Genomic DNA, 20,907 nt, shown 5'->3' with positions numbered 1-20,907 from the left:
TTGAGCTTTTCTTGGATGATTTGAGGGAGGGTCTAAGGAATCAGGGGTTTGCTCAGATTGGATACTATTAGAAGGTAGAAAAGTCTAGAGTACTTTCTGGATGGCACAGTGTGACCTTGCCTTTATCTGTACTTAGGCAAAATTATGAAGTGACCTTATTTTGTTTCATGTTACCATGATCTCAGAGTAACCGTGGTATTCTATGAGATTGTTTATGAGATCACTGGGCACTTGGGGCTACTTGTTAATCTTTCTCAGAAGGAATACCTGGGCATGGATTAAATAAAAATTTACCAACCAGGTGAAATTTCTGTTACGATTGTAACTCTGTAACATTTGGATTGTTACCTCTCTGTATTTTTAAATCATTTACTATACTTTGCCGTGTTTTAGTATAGTTATTGGTGGTGGTAGTAGTAATGATTATATAAGAATTATTATGAGGAGAGAGAAGTTTGGAGAGTTACAGTTGGATCACATTATGGAGAGACTTAGATGTTAGACTGAGAACTTTCAACTTAATTCTGTAGTCAGAAGGTTCTAGCAGGGGCCGGACTTAACTATATTTTGTTACAGGGAGAGTAATGTGAGAGGAGAGACTGTGATTGTCTTGAGGCAGGGGCTGTGTCTCATTCCTTCATCTATGCTTAGTGGCTTAGCACAGGGCCCAGTAGGATTGAATCAATTCCAGTGAGAAAATAGTGAAGGCAGGGAAAACTACCTAGAAGATTATTATTAGCCCAGGAGATGAGGCTAACCTATGATTTTTGATCTCTCATGGAGATGGAGAGAAAAATCACTGAGGCAGAATCTGTTGTCTTGAAAAGTGATTAGATGAAAAGGTGTGATGAATGGGAAGAAGATGGATGTAAGTTATCAAATGTGGATGACTGGGAAGATGACATGTCAGTTAAGAAAATAGGAGAACAAAGAGAAGGGATTTTATTAGGCAAGAAAACTGCTAAAGGTTTTAGATATATATTTTAATTACTTGAGATTGAAATTCTGGCAGGACAGAAGGGTAGAGGACTTTGAATATTAGGATTGGAACTTGAAAGGTGCCAGAGAAGTTAGATACAGGTGTAGATTCAAAGTGGGGCGGCGGTGGGAGGTGGGCATGAGTTTATGGAAGACAGAAATCTCTAGTAAAGAGTTTCATCCACTAAGAAAGCTCAGTGCTACAGTGTCAACTGCCACAGACCCCTTTCAGAGCAAATAAGACCATTCCAGGAGACTTCCTAAGCTTTCCCAGAAGAGGGAGACGCAAGCAAACTAATCTTCCTGAAGCAGGAAGAGTTTTATCTCTTCAATGCTAAGCTTAAAAATTCTCCATCCTCTAAGCTCAGGTGGTAACTCTCATCTGTTCTCATCTCTTGCTTTAAGAAAAAGCAGCTGTTGAGGGAAGAGCTGCAAGTGTTCTGAAGAACTTGGCTCACAGTTCTTTATCTTATCCCACAAGGTTCGAGTTCACAGAAAGATGTTTTTACTTGGTCTCCCTAGGCTTTATCTTGAGAGAAATGAAAGTTCCTCTAAAACCCTGAATCCAGATACTCTTCTTTTTTAATGTTTTCGTATTCTTTTATTTTGTTCTTGTTTGTGCGCATATGTATGTGTTTTGTCCCACTGATTTAAAGTATAACTAGAAGTAGGTGTGATACGTAGATAGATTTAGGGGGTTGGAGAGGGTTTTCTTTTTGGCATAAATGTAGCCAGCAATAGAAGACTCTGACACTATCAGGTGATCTGTGTCAACTTGGGCTTTTTTCTCCTTCTAATGAGGTTATCTAAAACATGCCACAGAAAATTTTGTGTAATGTCTACTGTTAACATATGTCATGCCCAGCCATACTCTGCACCAAATTAATAGGTAAAATAAAAGGGGCATTCACTTCCTATTAAAAAATAATAATAATAAAAAAAATAAAGTATAACTAGAAAGTTATGCATATGGTTAAACTATATGTCAGATATCCTATGTTTTCCTACAAGTTGATTTCCCCCTTGGATGTGATATATTCATATGCATTCCTACTGCTTTTTGTTTTTATATACAACCATTGTGATTTCTCTAGCAGAAAGCATCTCATATCTTCATCTTAAAAGTCAGCAGAAGATTTAAAGTAGACTCAGATGAGCAAAAGGCCCTTTCTTGGGCAGAGCTTAGGGATCTTCACAGCATCAGCTAGGAAAGAATTATGCACTTTCCTGCCCTCTAATTACTGCTCCAATATAAATCTAATGTGAGCTACATATATAATATAAATGCTTTAGTATCCAAATTAAAGCAAGAAGAAAGATGCAAAATTAATTTTAATAAAATACTCTATTTAACCCAGTAGTACCATTTGAACATGTAATCAATATAAAGAAGATATTGAGATATGTTACATTCTAGTTTCTGTTTTTGTATGAAGTCTTTGACATCTTGTGTGTATTTTACATTTATACCATATTTCGATTGAGACTAACTGCTTAACCCCATGTAGCTGCTAGCAACCATATTGGACAGTGCAGCTCTGTATGGAGGTCACTGGGTTTGGCTTTAAACCTGAACTATGTAGCAGGAATTGACCAAAAAAACACAAAATAGAAAATTTCTTCAGGTTTTAAACCATAGGTCCAATTTATTCATTCATTTATTGAACTTTGACTAGTTTTTTCTATATTTCAATCCCAGTGCTAAGGGCTTTGGATACTAAATGAAAGACATTGCTTGATTCTTAGTTTATGATACTCATGGACAGACAGCAAAGTGTAAATCAGATGATAGGACAGTGAGGCCTTGTTTCTGGACCAGAGGATGGTGGACATGTCTTCCAGTTACGGGACTAGACCTTCTGGCTCTCAAATCTATCTTCACATGGCCGTGACTTCCAGCAGTCTTCAGCTCAGGAGTGTAGTGTATTCCAGCACTCACTGCTGGAAGAGATCTATCCGTCTGGGAACTTTTTCTTTCTTTGTTAATACTGTCTTTTTGCTCAAAATCATGTTTCCCATCCTTTCCTTACATCTTATAGATCATATGTCTTCTAAGTTTCTAAGTTAGGGTCTTCTGTACAAGTTCCCTTCTTTGTAGAAACACTTCCAGTAGACATGGAATCATGGGGAGCCAGCACATGCTGTTTCTTAGCGCTGCTGCTTGGTGTTGCTCACATGTCTGCTGTCTCTGAACTTGCCTGGTCTCAAGGTTTAGTTAGTCATGTTTTATAGCTGTTTCAGTTGTTTTTTTTTACTATTGAAAGGAATATATAATCATCTTTTTATTATCAGGGATATTACCTTTAGTTTATAGAGATGAGAAGGTCCTTAAACATGTTTTCCTTCTCTCCCCAAGAAAATATGATCCTACCAATATAATTAGCGTTTCAAATAATTTTCCTCAGTATCACTCTAATGTGCATTGTTTTTACTCATCAATTTATGTTTTTACTTTTTATTTTAAATTCTTGTAGATTCATAGGAAGTTGCAAAAACAGATCCCTTATTTCACCCAATATCCCACAACAGTTACATTTTATATAGCTGTAGTACAGTGTCAAAACCGAAATTGACTGTAGAGTATGCATAGTTCTGTGCCATTTTATCACTTGTGTAGATTCCTGCAACAACTACCATATTTAAAACACAGAATTACTGCACCACTACGAAGTTCTCTCTTCTGTGCTGCCTTTTAATAGTCACAACCACTTCTTCCCCTACCATTCTTAACCCCTGACAACCACTAATGTTTTCCATATCTAAATTTTGTCATTTCAAAAATTTTATATAAATGGCGTTATACAGTGTGTGAGCTTTTGAGATTGGCTTTTTTTCACCCAGCATAATACCCTGGAGATCCATCCAAGTAGTTGTGTCTATCAGCAGTTTGTTCCTTTTTACTGCCGAGTAGTAGACCATAATATGGATGTGCCACAGTTTTTTTAACCACTTGTGTCTATAATAGATAGACATGTTGGTAGTTTCCAGTTTTTGGCTATTACAGATAAAGCTGTTATGAATATTTGTGTAGATGTAAATTTTCATTTCTCTAGGATAAATGCCCAGTAGTGCGATTTCTGGGTAATGTTGTAACTGTACGTTTAGTTTTCAGAGAAACTGGCAAACTGTCAGAGCAGCTGTGCTATTTTAGATTCTCATCAGCATTGTATGAGTGTTCCAGTTTCTCTGCATCCTCACCAGCACTTAGTGTTGTCATTGTTATTTTTTAAATTTTAGCCATTCTGGTAGGTGTGTAGTTGATATCTCATTGATTTGTTGGCCTTGTGGGAGTAAAGAATGGGTATCATTGTATTTGTTTTTTAAGATTTTTAGGTGCTTGCAGTGTGTGTCCAGGCCTGGCAGATGTTATATCTTCATCTCTAGATAAACACAATAATTTAACTCAGTTCGAATCAGTAAACAGTCTCCCATTTGCTGGGGACGGTTAGGCAGAGAATATGGGACATTAACATCTTTTAAACTCCTGCCAGGTTCTAGGTATTCTTACAGATACTTTCACTTAAATTATTTTAAAGAACTAATGATTTATCATGAGAGACAGTTGAATACAGTTGATTGTTTTAAGTGCAGTATAAATAGAGTTACAAAATTAAAGGATAACAATGACTCTGGAGTGGGGGTGTGTGAGTCAACTGAATTACAACTAAAAGTGAGACATTTCTTAGAGATGAACCATTCTATCTTAGTTCGTTCAGGCACCTATAACAGAATACCATAGACTGACTGGCTTATAAACAATAGAAATTTATTTCTTACAGTTCTGGAGGCTGGAAGTTCCAAGATCAAGGCACCAGCCTGCTTCCTGGTTTATAGATAGCCGTCTTTTCCCTGTGTCCTCAACATGGTGGAAGGGTTGAGGGGGCTTTCTGGGATTTCTTTCACAGGGCACTAATCCTGTTCATTAGGCCTCCACCCTCATGAGCTAATCACTACCCAAAAGCCCACCTCCAAACCATCACACTGGGGCAGTAGGTTTCAACATATGAAACATGGGGGTGGGGACACAAATGACTTAGTCTGTAGAACATTCCAATCCTGCATCTTACAAATGAAGAGACTGAGACTCAGAGAAGATCAGTGGCTTTCGCAAGGTTATAGGCTCTTAGAAGATCCAAGGAAAAACACAGTTCCCTGATTCCCAGTGGGTACTATTTCCATAAGCCCCCAGGGAGACCTTATTTCTTTGAGAAGGAATCTCTGACTGCTGGTTTAGTTTATATACAAAATCCCTATCTGAAAGTTTCTTTACCCAGTGCAGTGAGTAGAAGCTGGTCCTGCCTGGTGAAACCCATAGGGAGAGAAGTACATGCCCCTTCTTGGCTGAGGACTTGCTTTGTGTAAAGGTTTTGGACCAAAACATCTCTGAAACAGCAAAATGGAGTTGTATCAGGTAATATCTATGGAAAGCACCTGGGGTCATCACCCTATTAAATATTTCCTAATCTGTTTTCACAAACATCCATAGCTAAATTAGTGGAGAAGTTACAATAATTTCAAAAGACAGGATCTTTATTTACTAGGATACTCTAAAGATCATTAATTTTATTTAGTTTCTTGTAGCTATTTGTTCCCTTAATCAACATGGAAAATTGATCGTTTTTTGGTTTTTGTTTTATAGTGAGCAATGTAGGATTATTCTTAAATTTAAATAAGTGTCTGATTATACTGAACCCGAGGCAAGGAATGTTGATACAGGGGTGGACATAAGTTTTTTATTTGGATCGGTGTTCCCGAAATATCTAAACATCAGTAAAATACATGAGTAATCTTCTAGTACATCATTTCTATATCAGATTAATTGGTGTGAAAAATTATGCATACTTTATTTTGCAAATTGAGCTGGGTGTGATGATGATTTACAAGCTCATTTTTCTTGATGCTATCATGAGTGTTTCTATAGTTTTATGTGTGGATATGTCTCATCAGTGATGAGGTTAGGAACAGAGAGACATGAGACCCAATCTGGTTCTATTTGTGTGAACAAATTCTCTCTTGAAGATTGAAGACACAATTTTACCTGGAATGTGAGGAAATTGAAGTAAATGACATGTCTTGTTTTCCAGTTCTGATAATCTGATCAAAATAAGTAAAGCTAAGAAGCCACAAGTTAATAAAATTAAAACGTTTGCATGTGTAACCTGTGGCCTGTATGTCACATTCTTGATATAGTACTCACTTCTACAACATCCTAAGTCTTTTGAATGCTCTGTTGGTTCTGCTATCTTCAGCTAATGTTCTTTATTTTAGCTGCTAATCCTTTGAAAACCTGAGTTAAAAAGAAAAAATTTTTGTATGATAATTTTTTAATGCCTAATTTATTATTGATGCAGTTTCTCTGTGTTTAACACCTAAAGTCTATCTCCCCTTTTAAATGCTTTCATTTTTGCAAAAAATGAAATCTGGAATCTGCTACTTTAAAAAGAGATACATGATGATAAATGTAATTGTATGCCAGAAAAATATATTATTTCATATGCATTAACTACAAATATTAGAGGAAAATAATTTTTTTCTTAACATATGAAAAATAACTAGTTTTGGATTATGATGTATTTTTAGTAATTTGGGCTGCCTATATTTAAAAAAATGAAATATGTCTTCTCATTAACACTGTTGTTTTTTTTTTAAAGTATGACTGGTTTCTCTATTTTTTGGTTCCCTTTTTTATTATACCTCCCTACCCCCATCTCTCTCTGCACAGGGTGGGTATTCTGCCCCCTCCTTCTCTCCTTGGCAGGGCTCCTTCCAAGGCATCCCACGGACTGTTCCACCGCACCGCAGACAGAGTGAGTCTGTGTCTCTCACTCCCATCCTGCTCTGGCTTCCTGTTCATGGTATTCCCCTTCTGCATGACTGTCCCTCCCCAGCACCTCCTCTCCCTCCAGAGTGACCTGCAGGCACACGCTAAACCGGCACTCCCTGGGCTCTCCTCTCTTAATTAATACTTCCTTTGACTGCATGTAAATAGACTTTTCTCCTTAGAGCCTTAGGAAAGCTGTCTGAAGTTAATGTCATTCTAATGCCATTTAAACCTATTGCCAGTGACCCTATACCTACTGACATGCATCTGTCTTTAATATATTTTCTATTTTCATGACCTTGAGATATATGAATAAAAATTGTTTTTTAAATCTAGTCATGTTAAAAATGTATATACTATCTGCAGTAGTATAATGGACAGATGCATATTGTTTAGGGAACAGGCTTACTAGACCATTGCACATTTCTTTAAGTATTTTCTAATCAAAAGGTGTTGATTGCGTTTCACTGTCATCTAATACAAAAATCTTTTAAATCATTTTTAAGAGTGTTTTTTAATAACTAATATGTCTTTGTAATTTATCAGCTGCTTTACAGTACAGAAGAAATGGCTTTTGAATATGCATGGTTTACTAACATTTCTAATGATTTAGTAATTGTTTGACTTCAAAAAAAAAATCTTTGTTTACATTAAATCTGCTTTCCAAAACAGTGTTTATTATTTTGTGTTATGTACTTAAGTATATAACTGGTAAGTTGGTTATATTTTATCTTTTTTGAAAAGTCACCCCAAAAAAGCTAATGTTAATGAAAAAGATACAAATGTTGTCAGAGTCACTTTTATGCCTTCTCCATGGATTTTCTCTGATTTGTGATTCATATCAATTTTTTCATAAATTATTCTTATCAAAATCATGTGAGGTATCAAAGGTCCAAAAGGGGGAAATTTTAAGCAGGTAAAATTTTTAAATGTGATTTATTCAAATAAAAATTTATTTCTTGAATTAGTCAATTATGAAGTATCAACATGAATTTGAGACAAAGTTTTAAGTTTATTTTTTGGCCATTATGCCTTTCCTTCCCTTTTGCACTTTTTAAAGAACAATGGAATAGAGTTTGCATAGGCTTTTTTTTTTTTTTTTTTTTTTTTTTTTGCGGTATGCGGACCTCTCACTGTTGTGGCCCCTCCCGTTGCGGAGCACAGGCACTGGACGCGCAGGCTCAGCGGCCATGGCTCACGGGCCCAGCCGCTCTGCGGCATGTGGGATCTTCCCGGACTGGGGCACAAACCCGCGTCCCCTGCATCTGCAGGTGGACTCTCAATCACTGCGCCACCAGGGAAGCCCGCATAGGCTTTTATATCAAGTTTATTTACTAGCAAGTTAATTTGTTGAGTGAAAGCGTTCTTCCCTTTTCCTCCTTTCCCATCTCCTACCACCTTTGTAAATCCTCCTTTTTACTTCCCTTGCTTCAGTTAGGTTGCTTTCTCCTCTATTTAAAGATGGCTAGCACATAAAGAATTATACTAAATTGCTAGTGAACTAATCTGAATTTCAAAGGGCAATTATAACAAATGATAATGTATTCTTAAGCTGTAGCCAGTATACTTGCATGGTTGACAGATTTACCTCAGATTGAGGTAAATTACGCACCTACCTTAACTTTTCTGAAGCCCCCTTATTGTCCCTGTTCTTTTTCCCCACTGTTCTCCCTACTTTCCTTCTCAGCTACATATAATATGGAATTGGAGTTTAAGGTTAATTATTCAGTATTACAAATAGTTTAGATTTATTTTTAAAACATGTTTCCCAGAAGCACCCATTTCACTAGTTTCTCATTAGTATAGCTTTAGAAATTACTTATACCTCACCTGAATCGTTGGCTCTCCATTTCCAAATGCTCCTTTCTCCTTTGGGTTCAGAGGTATTTTTTTCATTTCCAACTATGAAGCAACACTGTTTGTCCTTCAGCACTACTATCAAGAACTGTCTTTCTAGCTTTTCTAGATCAAACCTGCTTTCTCTGCATCTCCAAGTTAGCAGAAAGAAAGTTTGGTTCGCCAGAGTTTGGATGTGTTGACCACCTAGGAGAAAGTATATACATTGGAGTCTTTTCCTGGGTAAGTTCTCATGGCATATGCAGCTGAGAGAACTGGCCCTGAGACTTGATCATTGAGACTTGCAGGACTCTGTTTGTGGAAAGTGATAACTAGAGGACTTGTTCACAGCTTTTTGACAGCTCTTATTGAGCTTTGAAGGTTCCTTTAAAGGAAATATGTTTAAACTACTTCACTGTTTTGCATTTACCCTGAGAATGCCTGAAGGAGTATAAAAAATAATAATATAAAGGAGTATAAAATAATAATGATTATTATTTTATAATGATAAAGTATAGAGAAGGAGAAGGGTATGAAATTACGGGAGTAAATCCAGTAGTTTTCCAGAGAGTTTTGGAATAGGTGTCCCCTTTTCCTGCACTAAACTGCTATGTATTCAGTGAAAGAATATTTGTCTCCACATTTAGTCAGTATGTGGTTTCTAGTGCTGATTTTAATTTTGGAGAGGTTAATTCTTTAAGTGATGGTATGTAGTTGAGAGAGTTCTCCTACATTATCATGTTTCAATAATAAGTTATTTCTGATGCCATCTTGAACATCAACTTAAGCGAACTGCCTTTTTTTGTAAATGCAGAAGCCAGGTAAGCTTGGCTGTTAGTCTTCACTAAGGTAGTCTGTTTTTGGTTTTTTTTAAAAAAATGTGTAAGAGTAGTGGCCTAATAAAACAGGCATAAAGAGATAGCCTGTTGTAGATATTGCAGAGAGTGAAATAACTAATTTTTACAGGGACTATTTATCTCTGGTAACTCCAGAAAGCTGCAGTGGCCAAGGATGTTCTTGGTGAATTTAAGAATAACTATAAAAAAATGGAGATAAAAGGAAAATCCTGGTCTTTTAAGTAGTTTTTTCTGTTTGTTTTTTTTTACTTAGGAAATTTTGACTTATATTCCTTTTCTCAGGTGTATTACTAGTCTCAGCTTGATGATGCTTATCTTCCAGCTTCAAATTAAATTTTCTCTAGGTTAGCAGAAAATATCTACATTTAAACATTCAAAAGTCTTCCTGCTGTCAGTAGGCACTTCAGCTTTTGTCCAACTGACTTAACTGGCATTGGTTTAGTCTTTCTAATTTCCAACTGTGTAAAATTAGGAATGATATATATATAACCTACCTCACAGTATGAAAATTTAATAAAAATAATTACTTTTAGCAAGTAAAAGCCTTAATGGTAATCTCAAATAACATTTCTTGCCAGAGCATATGCTTTCAGGAATACCTGACTTTTCAAAAAGTATATCTTGAAATAATACCTATTTCTTATCATGCCTAAAGAGACTTAAAATTTGCTGTTTAACACCTTTCTTGAAAGAATTTAGAAATCTTACTTCCTTTAGCTTCCATATACAGTAACTTAAATTGGAAGAAAAAAAGTGTTTTTAAGCAACAAAAATAACAAATACATGTTTATGTCTTAATAGCCATATTAAGCCCAGCAGTTTCTTTTTAAAAAAATTTTATTGAAGTATAGTTGATTTACAATGTTGTATTTAGTTTCTGCTGTACAGCAAAGTGACTCAGTTATACATATATGTATTCTTTTTCATGTTCTCTTTTATTATGGTTTATCACAGGATATTGCATATAGTTCCCTGTGCTATACAGTAGGACCTTGTTGTTTATCCATCCTATATATAATAGTTTGCATTGGTAATCCCAAAATTCCAATCCAGCCCAGCAGTTTCTTGATGCAGTGCTGCCTGATTTCTAAATTTATATTATAATAATCACTAATTGTATTCACCAGAATTATATTAAGAATGGCAATTATATTGTCTTATATTTTCCTCCTCCTCTTATAACCTTCAGGGGTTGTATCACAAACCTTTTTTGACAAATTCATTTTACATCATAACCTAGTATATGTTTACTGAATGAAACTATATATTTACAACCCAAGACACACGTGTGTGTATATTTAAAATTCAGATTAAAGATTCATGAAACAGTACTTAGGACATATGGTACTCTCTTTTTTTTTTTCCATTTTTTTGTTTTGCTTTTTTTCACATAGTATTATATGAGCATTTTTTATATAGTAAATATTTCTTGAAAACATTTTAATGGCTACATGATAATACATTATCATGTGACTATGATATCATTTACTTAATGTTTTCCTGTTGTTTGACATTGATGTTGTTTCCATTTTCCCCTGTTAAACAGAGATACTATTGTAGTGCAGTTTATTCTTGTGTTTAGATCAGTGTCAGCACTAGAAGGATGGTTCTTAAAGGGTGTATGCTTTTTAGAGATGCTTGATGTGTATTGTTGAACTGTCAAACATGTTCATAAGGTATACATTAACGTGGCTCAATCCAATTGGCTTCACCATGTGACTGTAATCAACTGTACATGTTAAGATAGCATCAGTCAGTGCTTTAATGAGAAATTAGCTCTGAGAGTGACTTTTCATAAAAATAAAATATTTTTGATGAAGTGGAAAAGAATAATTCAGTAAAAATTGAAAAATTCGATTTTACAGTAAGCTATTTTTTTTAAGTGTGGTTGATATAGAATATGGCACTGTGTCCATATTTGCAGTTAATTCAAGTGCAGATTAGTCATTGGTTAATTGACTAGAAATGTGCATCAAACTCATGGTCCAGGCGGCCGTCCCATAAACGTAGGCATGGGTTAGTTTCTTTCTCAACACCTTGCATTTATGAGAAACAAAGCAATTGCTGTTATCTGTATAAGCCTTTTATAACAACCTGCTCTGCAGATTGTGGGACTGTTTTGTTAGCTGTATTTGTTGCCATATCATAGTGCCTGCAGTATCCTACTCTGGATAAATATACCATGTGTATTGGTCACACCAGTGGAATTGTACTATTATGATGTTATTTAGTTTAGTTTTTTTTTTTTTTTTCCCTGAACTATTCTCCATCCCAGAGGTAGATGCTGATGGGTTCTTTGTCTTAGAGATATAGACTCATGAAAATTAAGCATCTCACACTAATTATGCCTGTGCAGTAAATGCTTACTTAAGTCAGTATTATTCACATCGATAGTTTTTATTTTTTTAATTAATTTGTATTGGAGTATAGTTGCTTTACAGTGTTGGGTTGATAGTTTTTAAGAGCAGTTAACTGATCAACTTAGAAAAGTCATTGAACTCCTTATTTCAGAAATTGCTTATTTATAATTTATATTTATCAGTCAGATATCTTCCCTAAGTTTTCTGAGATCTAGAGGCACTATTCTGAGATCTAGGGAATAAGAGCATTCCTGGTCCTCAGGAATCCTTGGAAGCTTTGATTGGGTTCATGTGAATTATAGACCAGAATTCTTTGAATCTAGTTATACTAGGGATCCAGTCCTGTCTTCCATCTCTATAGCGATGTGTGGAGCCTTGTTTATAATGTAGAACATTATATTTAAGACATACATGAAGATCAAATTATTCTTTTATTGGTCTTTAATGCAGCAGCAGTTAAAAGTAAACTAACATTCAGTTGTATTTATAATATACAAGACTGAAATTATTAAAAATAATTTCTACTTTCTTTATAAGGGATTACATGCAGCTAAACCTTTTTAGATCTTTGGAATATGCATATTAATTGTGTCAAAATTCTTTTCAGTATTTTATTTGGTAAGATTCTTCAAGTGATTCCTTTTAAGGGTAAGAAGATTATATACACTGTTCTGTGGATATGAATATTTGTATTAACTTGCAAACCACTTCAGCAAGAAAGTATAAATCTATTAAGGATATGTTTTTATTTTATAGAAATATATTAAAATAATAATGCCTAGAAAAATACAACAAAAGAAAAGCAAATACCGTTGGCTGCTACCCAGTCATGGCAATTCCTTGGTGTTGTATGTGGTCTCTGACACCACTGTCCTGTCTTTTTCTTGTCTCTGCTCTCCCATTATGCCATTGGCAAGGAGTTGAGAAGTTAGTCCATTACTTCTCTGACAAAGCGTGGTACAGTACAATTTCAGATTTTTTCCTACCACCTTCTTCATTGTAACTTTTTTCCCCCCAGTTTGCATGATGCATGTTAGAGCCTGCATGAAATTACAGGCATGTTACAAATGGCTCCATTACCATCTTCCTTTTAACCTTTGAAATGTATTTAATGATGATAATAAACGTATGTATCAAGGAAATAATGTTAGGTAATTCCTGTGTCTGTTATGCAGTAGCATTTTTATGCTTTAGAACATTTTCTGCTTTCTACCTTACACACTTTGACATATTTTTACTCCATCAGGACTTGATATTTCTAGCTGCTGTCTTACTATTGGTGACTTTAGAACAAGAATGTTTACAGAAACTTCCTTTGTATGTTTAGAGATATGACTTTTTTCTTATGTTAATGCTAGAAATCTTTGAAGTGCTATGAAATGGTGAAGATGAAGAGTTTTTGTGATAAGTGCTAATTTGCATTTCCTTGTGTTCAGTATATTTCCTCCAGTGGGTCTCTTGGAACCACTTTTCCCTGGAAATACTGCTTCACCATGTGGCTTGAATTGGGTGTCTGAGAGTTAGCCTCTGTAGGACAGATCAGCTAAGAAGGAAATAGGACATTATCTAGGACAGTTAATACCTGAATGTTGGTATTGAATCTGTCTTTTGAGTTTTTAAAACAATCATCTGGCTATATTGCATATTCTAGAAGTCTGTGAACTCATTGGACTTAACCCAAATATCACAGAATAATAAAATTTTAGTGCTACATTTTACATTCTCTGTCAGTTCAAATTCTGGCTTTGCCATTTACTAAAGTCTGTGAATTTGGAGATTCTATTTAATTTCATTTGACCTCAGTTTACTCATTTACAGAAAGAAGATAGTACCTTCCACCTACGGTCTTGTGATAATTAGAGATTATGCATGTGAGCGTAGAATTTGGTTATCTACCACTGGAAAGAAGGGAAACCCTTCCTTTACAGTCTAGAGTATAATATTTCTCAAGTATTTGTAATGTGTCAGGCATAATACTAAGCACTTTATGTGCATGTTATCATTTGTGATTTACAGCAATTCAATGAGGTGTAGGTACTATTATCCTCATTTTACAAGTTACAAAATTCCATCTCAGAGTAGTAAGATAATTTACCCAATATCTCACTGATAGAGATAGAGCCAGAACTCAAACCCAGATCAGTCTGACTTCAAAAGTTCAGTGATTCAATACTGTGTTGTACTAGCTCCTTCACGTAGCCACATGTAAATTTTCTCTAAACGTTAAAGTGCCTTGCATGTCCTAGCTCTGGTTTATCTCCAGGAGGGCACTTGAGGAATCTTGACTTCTGTGTCATATCAGATATGCCTCCTGTGGATTTAAAACATTTAGATATGACTGACATTATTGAGATATGTATTTGGAGCCTAGAAACCTTGCAATCTGTAGCAACTAGTTTATTATAATACTGTAATAGAACTTGCCTTCCCCCCCCCTAAGATGTAGTTACAAAAGGGCAATGGCTTGAATTAATCATTTTCACACCTTTTAATAATTGTAAGTGACATTTACTGAGCAATTTTGATGTGCTCTGGGAGGTTCTATCCTAAGTGTTTTACATGTTATAATCATTTTTAATTATTAGAATTAGAAATGGAAAATAGTTGAATGCTTGTTAAGACAGTTTCCCTAACATATTTCATCCAGAAATGTCGAGTCTCCAACTAAAAAACATCTCTGGCGTAGCTGGTGGGTCATTATGGGAGGTGCAGGTCATAATGGGAGGTGCTGTGTTCAAGCTAATATGTAATGAATCCTTCATGCTATGCTTCTAAACATGAATCATTAAGCTGACCCCAAACTTATTTAGAGAAAACATTTTTTTAATTATAAAATTTCTTTTCCATCAGTTTTTAAGACTCGTTTAAATTAGTGCTGCATTATTGACCTAATAGGGGAGTATCATTTTGTTAGTCTATTACCAAAGAAGCTGTGCTGGAATATACCACTTACCAATATTCATTTATTTATTTATTATCTAGTAAATATATATTTAATCCCTGCTATGTGCCAAATACTGAGGATACCAACTACTACAACAAAAAATGAATAAAGCACGGTATGTGCCTTAAGAAGCGCATAGTCTCTGGTTATCTTTGTAAGCAACACAGAATAGACATTTAAGGTTATCATTGAAGACGCCTATCAATCCCTTGCATAATTACCCAGTAGTGCCTATTGCTGGCACTCCTGACCTTAACATCTGTAGCCATTGCATCTGAGAATTCTCAGAATACTGTGCTGAAGTATATGTATTTAACTACTAAAGTAAGACTTGAAGTTGCTGAGTCCAGTTAGAATCCCTGAGTTCTTTCAGGCTAGGAATGGATCCACATTTTTAAGCTTTAGTAACCAACCTTTCTACAGGTTGCAAGGATGGGGAGTACTAGAGCTCTACGAATTTGTGACTACAGAGAGTTTCCAGAGGTCCCTGCAGCAGGGGGGGAATTCCTTTTGCCCTCTGAGTCTTGTGGGCGGCTGAGGCTATGTAATGAATGGGCTGGTGGGCAACTTCCCCAGAGGTCTTTTTGATACAGGGCAATACCTCATCTTTCATCTTCGATGCAGGAAACCTGAACTCATCTTAAATTTCTCTATCTCCTTCAAAACTCTTTCAATCATTTCCGGTTTTTTTCCTGATATCCTAATTTTAAACCCTTATAATTTATCACCTGGGCTGTTAGCAATGGTGTACTACCTGGGTGTTATGCTTAACAGTCTCATCCCCTACTGTTATATTCCTCACTGATTCCACCAGAGTGACATTCTAAAATACAAATTGGGTCTTAAAATTCCAATGCTTAAAGTTCATCAATGTCTCCCATCATCTACTGTACAGAGTCAGAACTGTTCAGCCTGATGCGAGGTCCTTTATGAGTTGGCCCTTGACTACACTTTGCTACCAACATTGTGCTTGCCAATTCAGTCTAACAATTTGAAGTTACTAGAACATAATTATGTTCTTTTTTTTGCCTTTGTGTTTTGAGTGTAGTGGCCCTTTACCCTAAATGTTCTTCCCTTCTTCCCTTCTTGGCAGACTCCTACTCATCTTAAAACTCAGTTCAGATGTTTGCAATTCTTGGATGCCTTCTGTGACCTCTCTAATCAGGCATATATTTTCTTCTTGCTTCTACATTTTGTTATGCTTGATACATGGTCTCATCATTTGTCTACCTGACTGTTTCTTATGAGGCCTCTCAACCACAGGAACAGCATTGTGTTCAGGTTCATATTTTCCTACACCTACTACAGTGCATGATATATCAGACATTTTTTAAAAGAGTGAATGGTTTTGATATTCCTTCCTGTTGATCTTATTATCCCTGATTACATGGGATTTTTCTTTTTATATTTAAAATTCATTCTGAAAACACCTGTGGTAGTGCAGTAGTAAATGTGGGCAAGATGAATTGTTAATATAAAGCTGAGTGTTTAGAATTTGGGGAATTGTACTGCAAGCAGCAAGCTGTCCGAACACATCTTTGCTTTTGCTTGCTAGATGTTAAGAGGTAACTTGTTGTTCTACTTGTCAACAGGTAATTAATGACAACCCAGTCTTTAGTGGGTAACCAGTTTTACACAATCTTCCACAAATCAGGAGTAAGCCTTTCCTTGGTCCTCACTATAGTCATTTCTTGATCTTCTTCTAGAGACAGTAGGTCAAGTAGCAGAATTGATTTACAAACTAGTTTTCAAATAAATAATAAAACAAGACATTTATTTTGGCATAGGCAAATTAAATTTTTATTTAAAATAAACTTTTAATAAAAATACAAAATCTATATTATTCAGCATTTAGAAACCACGATTTATTTAATGTAATTAAATGATACTATGGACACTTTTGTATAATTGGTCAGTCTAATTCCTCTCAGTTAAAAGACTCAAAATTTTATTATTTTTTAAAAACCTGATTATTTTCTAGTTCTTTAATATTTGTTATTGAGCTTTATTGCCTTTAATACAAGCAGAACATCTTTCTGACATGACACTCTGCTGTATTTCCATTTAGTTCTCTGGTAAGCAGTGGTCATTTGGGTAATATAAGTAATCAGAACAATCAATGCACATGGATAATTTATCTACAGTTCATAGTGCCCCTTTTCTGGAGGCTTGATTATCTTAATAATCAGTTTAGTCTTACTTAGAAAATTATACCTGTTTATGCTTTGAGCTGGTAGTGCATGTTTTATACCATTTTTTTCCTTATGGGGCAATAGACATATTACAATAAAATCATTTTTTTAGATTGTCACTGATATTTTCAAAGGTCTTAAATTGTTTTAAGATTTTTAACTCGAGACTAGACTATCTTACTGTTTTTAAAGGTGAAAAGAGGTAAAAAGGGAAAACAGATCCCCATTCAATTAGCCATTTGATGTTGCACTTTTCTCCTCCTTGGTTGCTTTTTTTTTTCCCCTTAGGTAGATTTTGGTTTGCTTAATAGGGCCCTGCTTTATATTTTTACTGATCTTTCTAAAGAATATATCACTTTGGCATGGCCAGTTTTTTCTAGGGAATCCCAAGGAGAGACTTGAGTAAATTCCTTGATGGTTTTAGTACCTCTAAATCATCTCTGTGGTGATATATTGTGAAAATGCCCAGTGACTTTAACTAGGACATTTATCTTGGAGCAAAAACTGAGATGACTTATTTATTTTAAATATTCTAAAATAAAAGTTTAATGTAACATATTCTGCATGGATTAACTTTGAGTAGTCATTTTCTTGATTTTTATTATTCTTATAAATAGCAAGTCAACGCCATGCCATCACGACCAGCCATCCCTCCATGAGTTGGTGACCTTTGTTCTCAGTCACTTGTAACCCCTCCATAATCTAATCCCTGATTCTGACTCTGGTAGCCATCGTCCAGTGCTGGTCAAGGAGGTGAAAGAAGGAGCAAAATACAAATGATGCAACATAAATAGATTCACCCTTTTTTGGGGGGAAATTAAAGATACTGTGTAAATTTGTTTGTGGATTAGCATAGTAAAAAAATTATTAGTAAAATATGGTCTTTTAAAAACATTCATGTTTCAAAGCCCTTTGCCAAATTTTTTGACATTTTCAGCCCACATTATTTAATAGAACATATATATGAGTGTGTGTGTGTGTGTGTGTGTGTGTGTGTGTGTGTGTGTTTAAACATTTAGATGAACTATTCCTGTATCATGATATGACTGATAGGCTCTGCCCCATAAACTTTTAACTTTGGGCCATTGAAAGATAACTTTAAGATTCATATTTCTTTACTGAATGCCCCAAAGTAATGGAAGTTGTATGTTTCCTCTGATTTGCATAGAATATAATCACACAATAAGCTCCAGAGAAGCGTGTGCAAGGCATGTGAGCCTTAAAAACTTTACTTTTGTAGGCTTTTGAGCTTTAGTTCAAGTTACAGGCAACTTGAAATCTGTTTTAATCTCAGACATCATTCAAAAGGCTGGTTATTTTTAGTTTTATTAATGGACATTTGCTCTTGGGGAAGGTAAATCTGTTTTTCACATATTAGCCATAAGAGAACCTTGGTTGATCCCTTAAATGGCAGTGAGACAGAACAAATAAGCTATGAAAATATTTTATTCTGAAACTTTTCAATAAGAATATTAAAGGTAGGTTAACATTAGCTAAAGATGTTGACCTATTTTTTTTTTAAGTAATTAGAATTTCACATCAACTGAGAATATAATCTTCATTCTAAATAGTTTATCTGCTGGTAATTTTAATTCTCAATAGAGGTACAGCACCTCACACTTTGAAGTTAATACTTCCTCTGGTTAAGTGTATTGAAGTGGTATAGAGCTTTCCTTACAAAATAAGCCTTTAAAATGGGTAATATTCTGAAGGTCATAGTTGCTATCTGAATGTTATATGGAGATTAAACCAAAGGGCTATAGAAATCATTCGTCAAGCTCTCTTATATATAAAGTTTTAAGTAATTAATGAATCAATTAAGGTAGGAATCTTTTTTTACAGTAAATCAATACTTTAATATTTTTCTTTTCTCCTGTTTGATTTTGGATCTTGTTTAGTGTTTACTGCCCGTACCATTTTTTGTTTGCATCATCACTCTTGTATTTGTCTCATGAATTACTTGAATATTGCAATTTATTTTTTAATTAAAAAACCCCCACATGCTTCTCATATTAAAACATAATAAGTACCAATACAGCCTAATTGGAACTTATATTAATTCTGGGTGTTATTTCTGAAATGAATTGTTGCTAATGTTGTTTTTATTTCTAATAGCCTCAAGTACTACAGCCTTCCAGCAGCCTTCCCAGACCCACAGACCACGCCCAGGGAAAACTAGCAAAGCCACAACATACCGAGGCCCACAGTGAGTGCATAATCCAGGGCATACATCAGGCTGTTGCACCTCTGGATGAAAGCTTTACACACGGCTTGCAGCAAGAAAGCAGCAGTGGTCTGGAAGACCGGCCTTTTTCATCAAGCCCACAATTCACTAAGGATGTGGTGAAGAGTACACCTTCTGAAGCAGACTTGAACATGACCATGAATGCTCAAGAGCCTTATCATTTGGCAAATAATCAAATTAGTGACAGGCAGTTTGTAACCACTTCTCTTCAGACACTTCCCCAGTCAATTATAGTAGACCAGGCTAAGAGAGTTGGAAGAAATCAGTCTTCACCAGAGGGCTGCACATCTCAGCCCAAGTCCTTGAAGCTTTTTAAGCCATCCATCTTGAATTCTGTGGTACCTCCTCCAGTTCCTGAAACATGTCCAAGTGGGAATCCCACTTGTAAGAAGTCACCAATAATCACACCATGTAATTCTGCAAAACTCCAGGCAGTGTCAAGTCAAACAAATCTTGCAAATAATCCAAATCCAAAAGCATCTAAGCTCCGCCCCCCTGCTGGCTCTTTCAAACAAAAACAAATAAGCAACCCCCGACTAGAGCCTCAAAACTTTCAGGCCAAGACAAGCATCCCAAGGCCACTAACAAGAAGAAAAGAAATCATGCAGAATCCTAATGACAATTTGAATTCTGGGGATTGTTTGGCCTTTAATCAATATTCTCGTCTTCCTAAACCAAAGATACATTAAGCATAGCCATCACCTGCCAATTTGTTTTTTAAAAAAACAGTCTGTAATAGCTTTATGTGCAGTTTGCTACTGTGATGGAGGTTCCATTGAAAGCTTGCAAATCTAAAAATTAAAATGTGGAAGCTTCTACTAGTTTGGCTCTTCCATTTTATATCCTGGTTGAAGTACATAGTATTTGAGCATATTTGTCTCAGGTAAACACAAAAGTTTGCTTACCCATTCAGAGGTCTACAGAAGGCTCTAATCATGTTATCCATCCCTCTGCACATCAGAAAATTCATAATATTCCACTTAGCAGGCAACAGATGTGCTTTGCTGATTTAGTCCTTTTAAGGTCTGTATTAATTGTGGTTGTCATAGCCTCACCCTTTTTCACTCATCCCTTCTGTGAATATGGTTACTATTTTAACTAAAGATTTGGTGATAATGGAAGATGGTAGTCTGTATGTAGAGTTCTGGCCAGTGATTTGTATATTTAAAAGGTCTATGCAAAAGCTCTGTGATGAATACAGGAGATCAGGCTTTTATTGGGAAGTTTATGTAAGTTTTATTTTTCTTTGCTGTAGTCTCAATATTTATTTACCAGACAAATTCCCCTGGCTAAAAATGTTTCATATTATATATATAAACCAATTATGTGTTGCTTTAACGTCTCGTTTTACACACACACACACACACACACACACACACACACACACACACACAGCATTTGTGTTTGTTTTTGTTACTGAATAAATTTTGGAAAGCTCAAGTGAGGATACATCTTGAAACCCGATGTAAAGATGTATCAATTTGTAACATATGTTGGTGCTAGAGTTTTGCTGGTAATTCCATTTTGAACCCTATCGGCTTATGGATCCATGATAGCTGTTTTGAGGTTCCACAGTATATATTTTAAATTAAGTCTTTATTGTAATGTTTATATTTATTGACTTTATGCTAATATCCGAAGACTGGAATAATGGACTTGAAATGTTTGCACAGA

At 35.3% G+C, this 20,907-nt stretch overlaps 1 protein-coding gene across 9 annotated transcripts in view; it reads left to right on the top strand.

Moving 5' to 3' along the window:
- Positions 1-20,205, top strand: part of CCSER2 (coiled-coil serine rich protein 2) — a 152,232-nt gene extending 132,027 nt beyond the window's left edge. For 3 of the 9 annotated variants that reach the window (XM_059051856.2, XM_059051853.2, XM_059051864.2), the window contains one exon: positions 19,104-20,205. In XM_059051856.2, coding sequence (XP_058907839.1) covers positions 19,104-19,922 — 819 coding nt within the window. In that variant the 3' untranslated portion in view covers positions 19,923-20,205. Of the gene's footprint in view, positions 1-6,700; positions 6,834-8,756; positions 8,879-12,459; positions 12,501-12,769; positions 12,810-19,103 lie in introns of all 9 variants that reach the window. The other 6 variants (XM_067025230.1, XM_059051857.2, XM_059051859.2 and 3 more) reach the window with 4 other exon arrangements.
- Positions 20,206-20,907: the final 702 nt, after the last annotated feature.

The sequence above is a fragment of the Kogia breviceps genome, chromosome 2, assembly GCF_026419965.1.
Source record: "Kogia breviceps isolate mKogBre1 chromosome 2, mKogBre1 haplotype 1, whole genome shotgun sequence".
Taxonomy (NCBI): Eukaryota; Metazoa; Chordata; class Mammalia; order Artiodactyla; family Physeteridae; genus Kogia; species Kogia breviceps.
The sequence above is the reverse complement of the archived record's forward strand: the minus strand, read 5'-3'. Positions and strand labels throughout refer to the sequence as shown.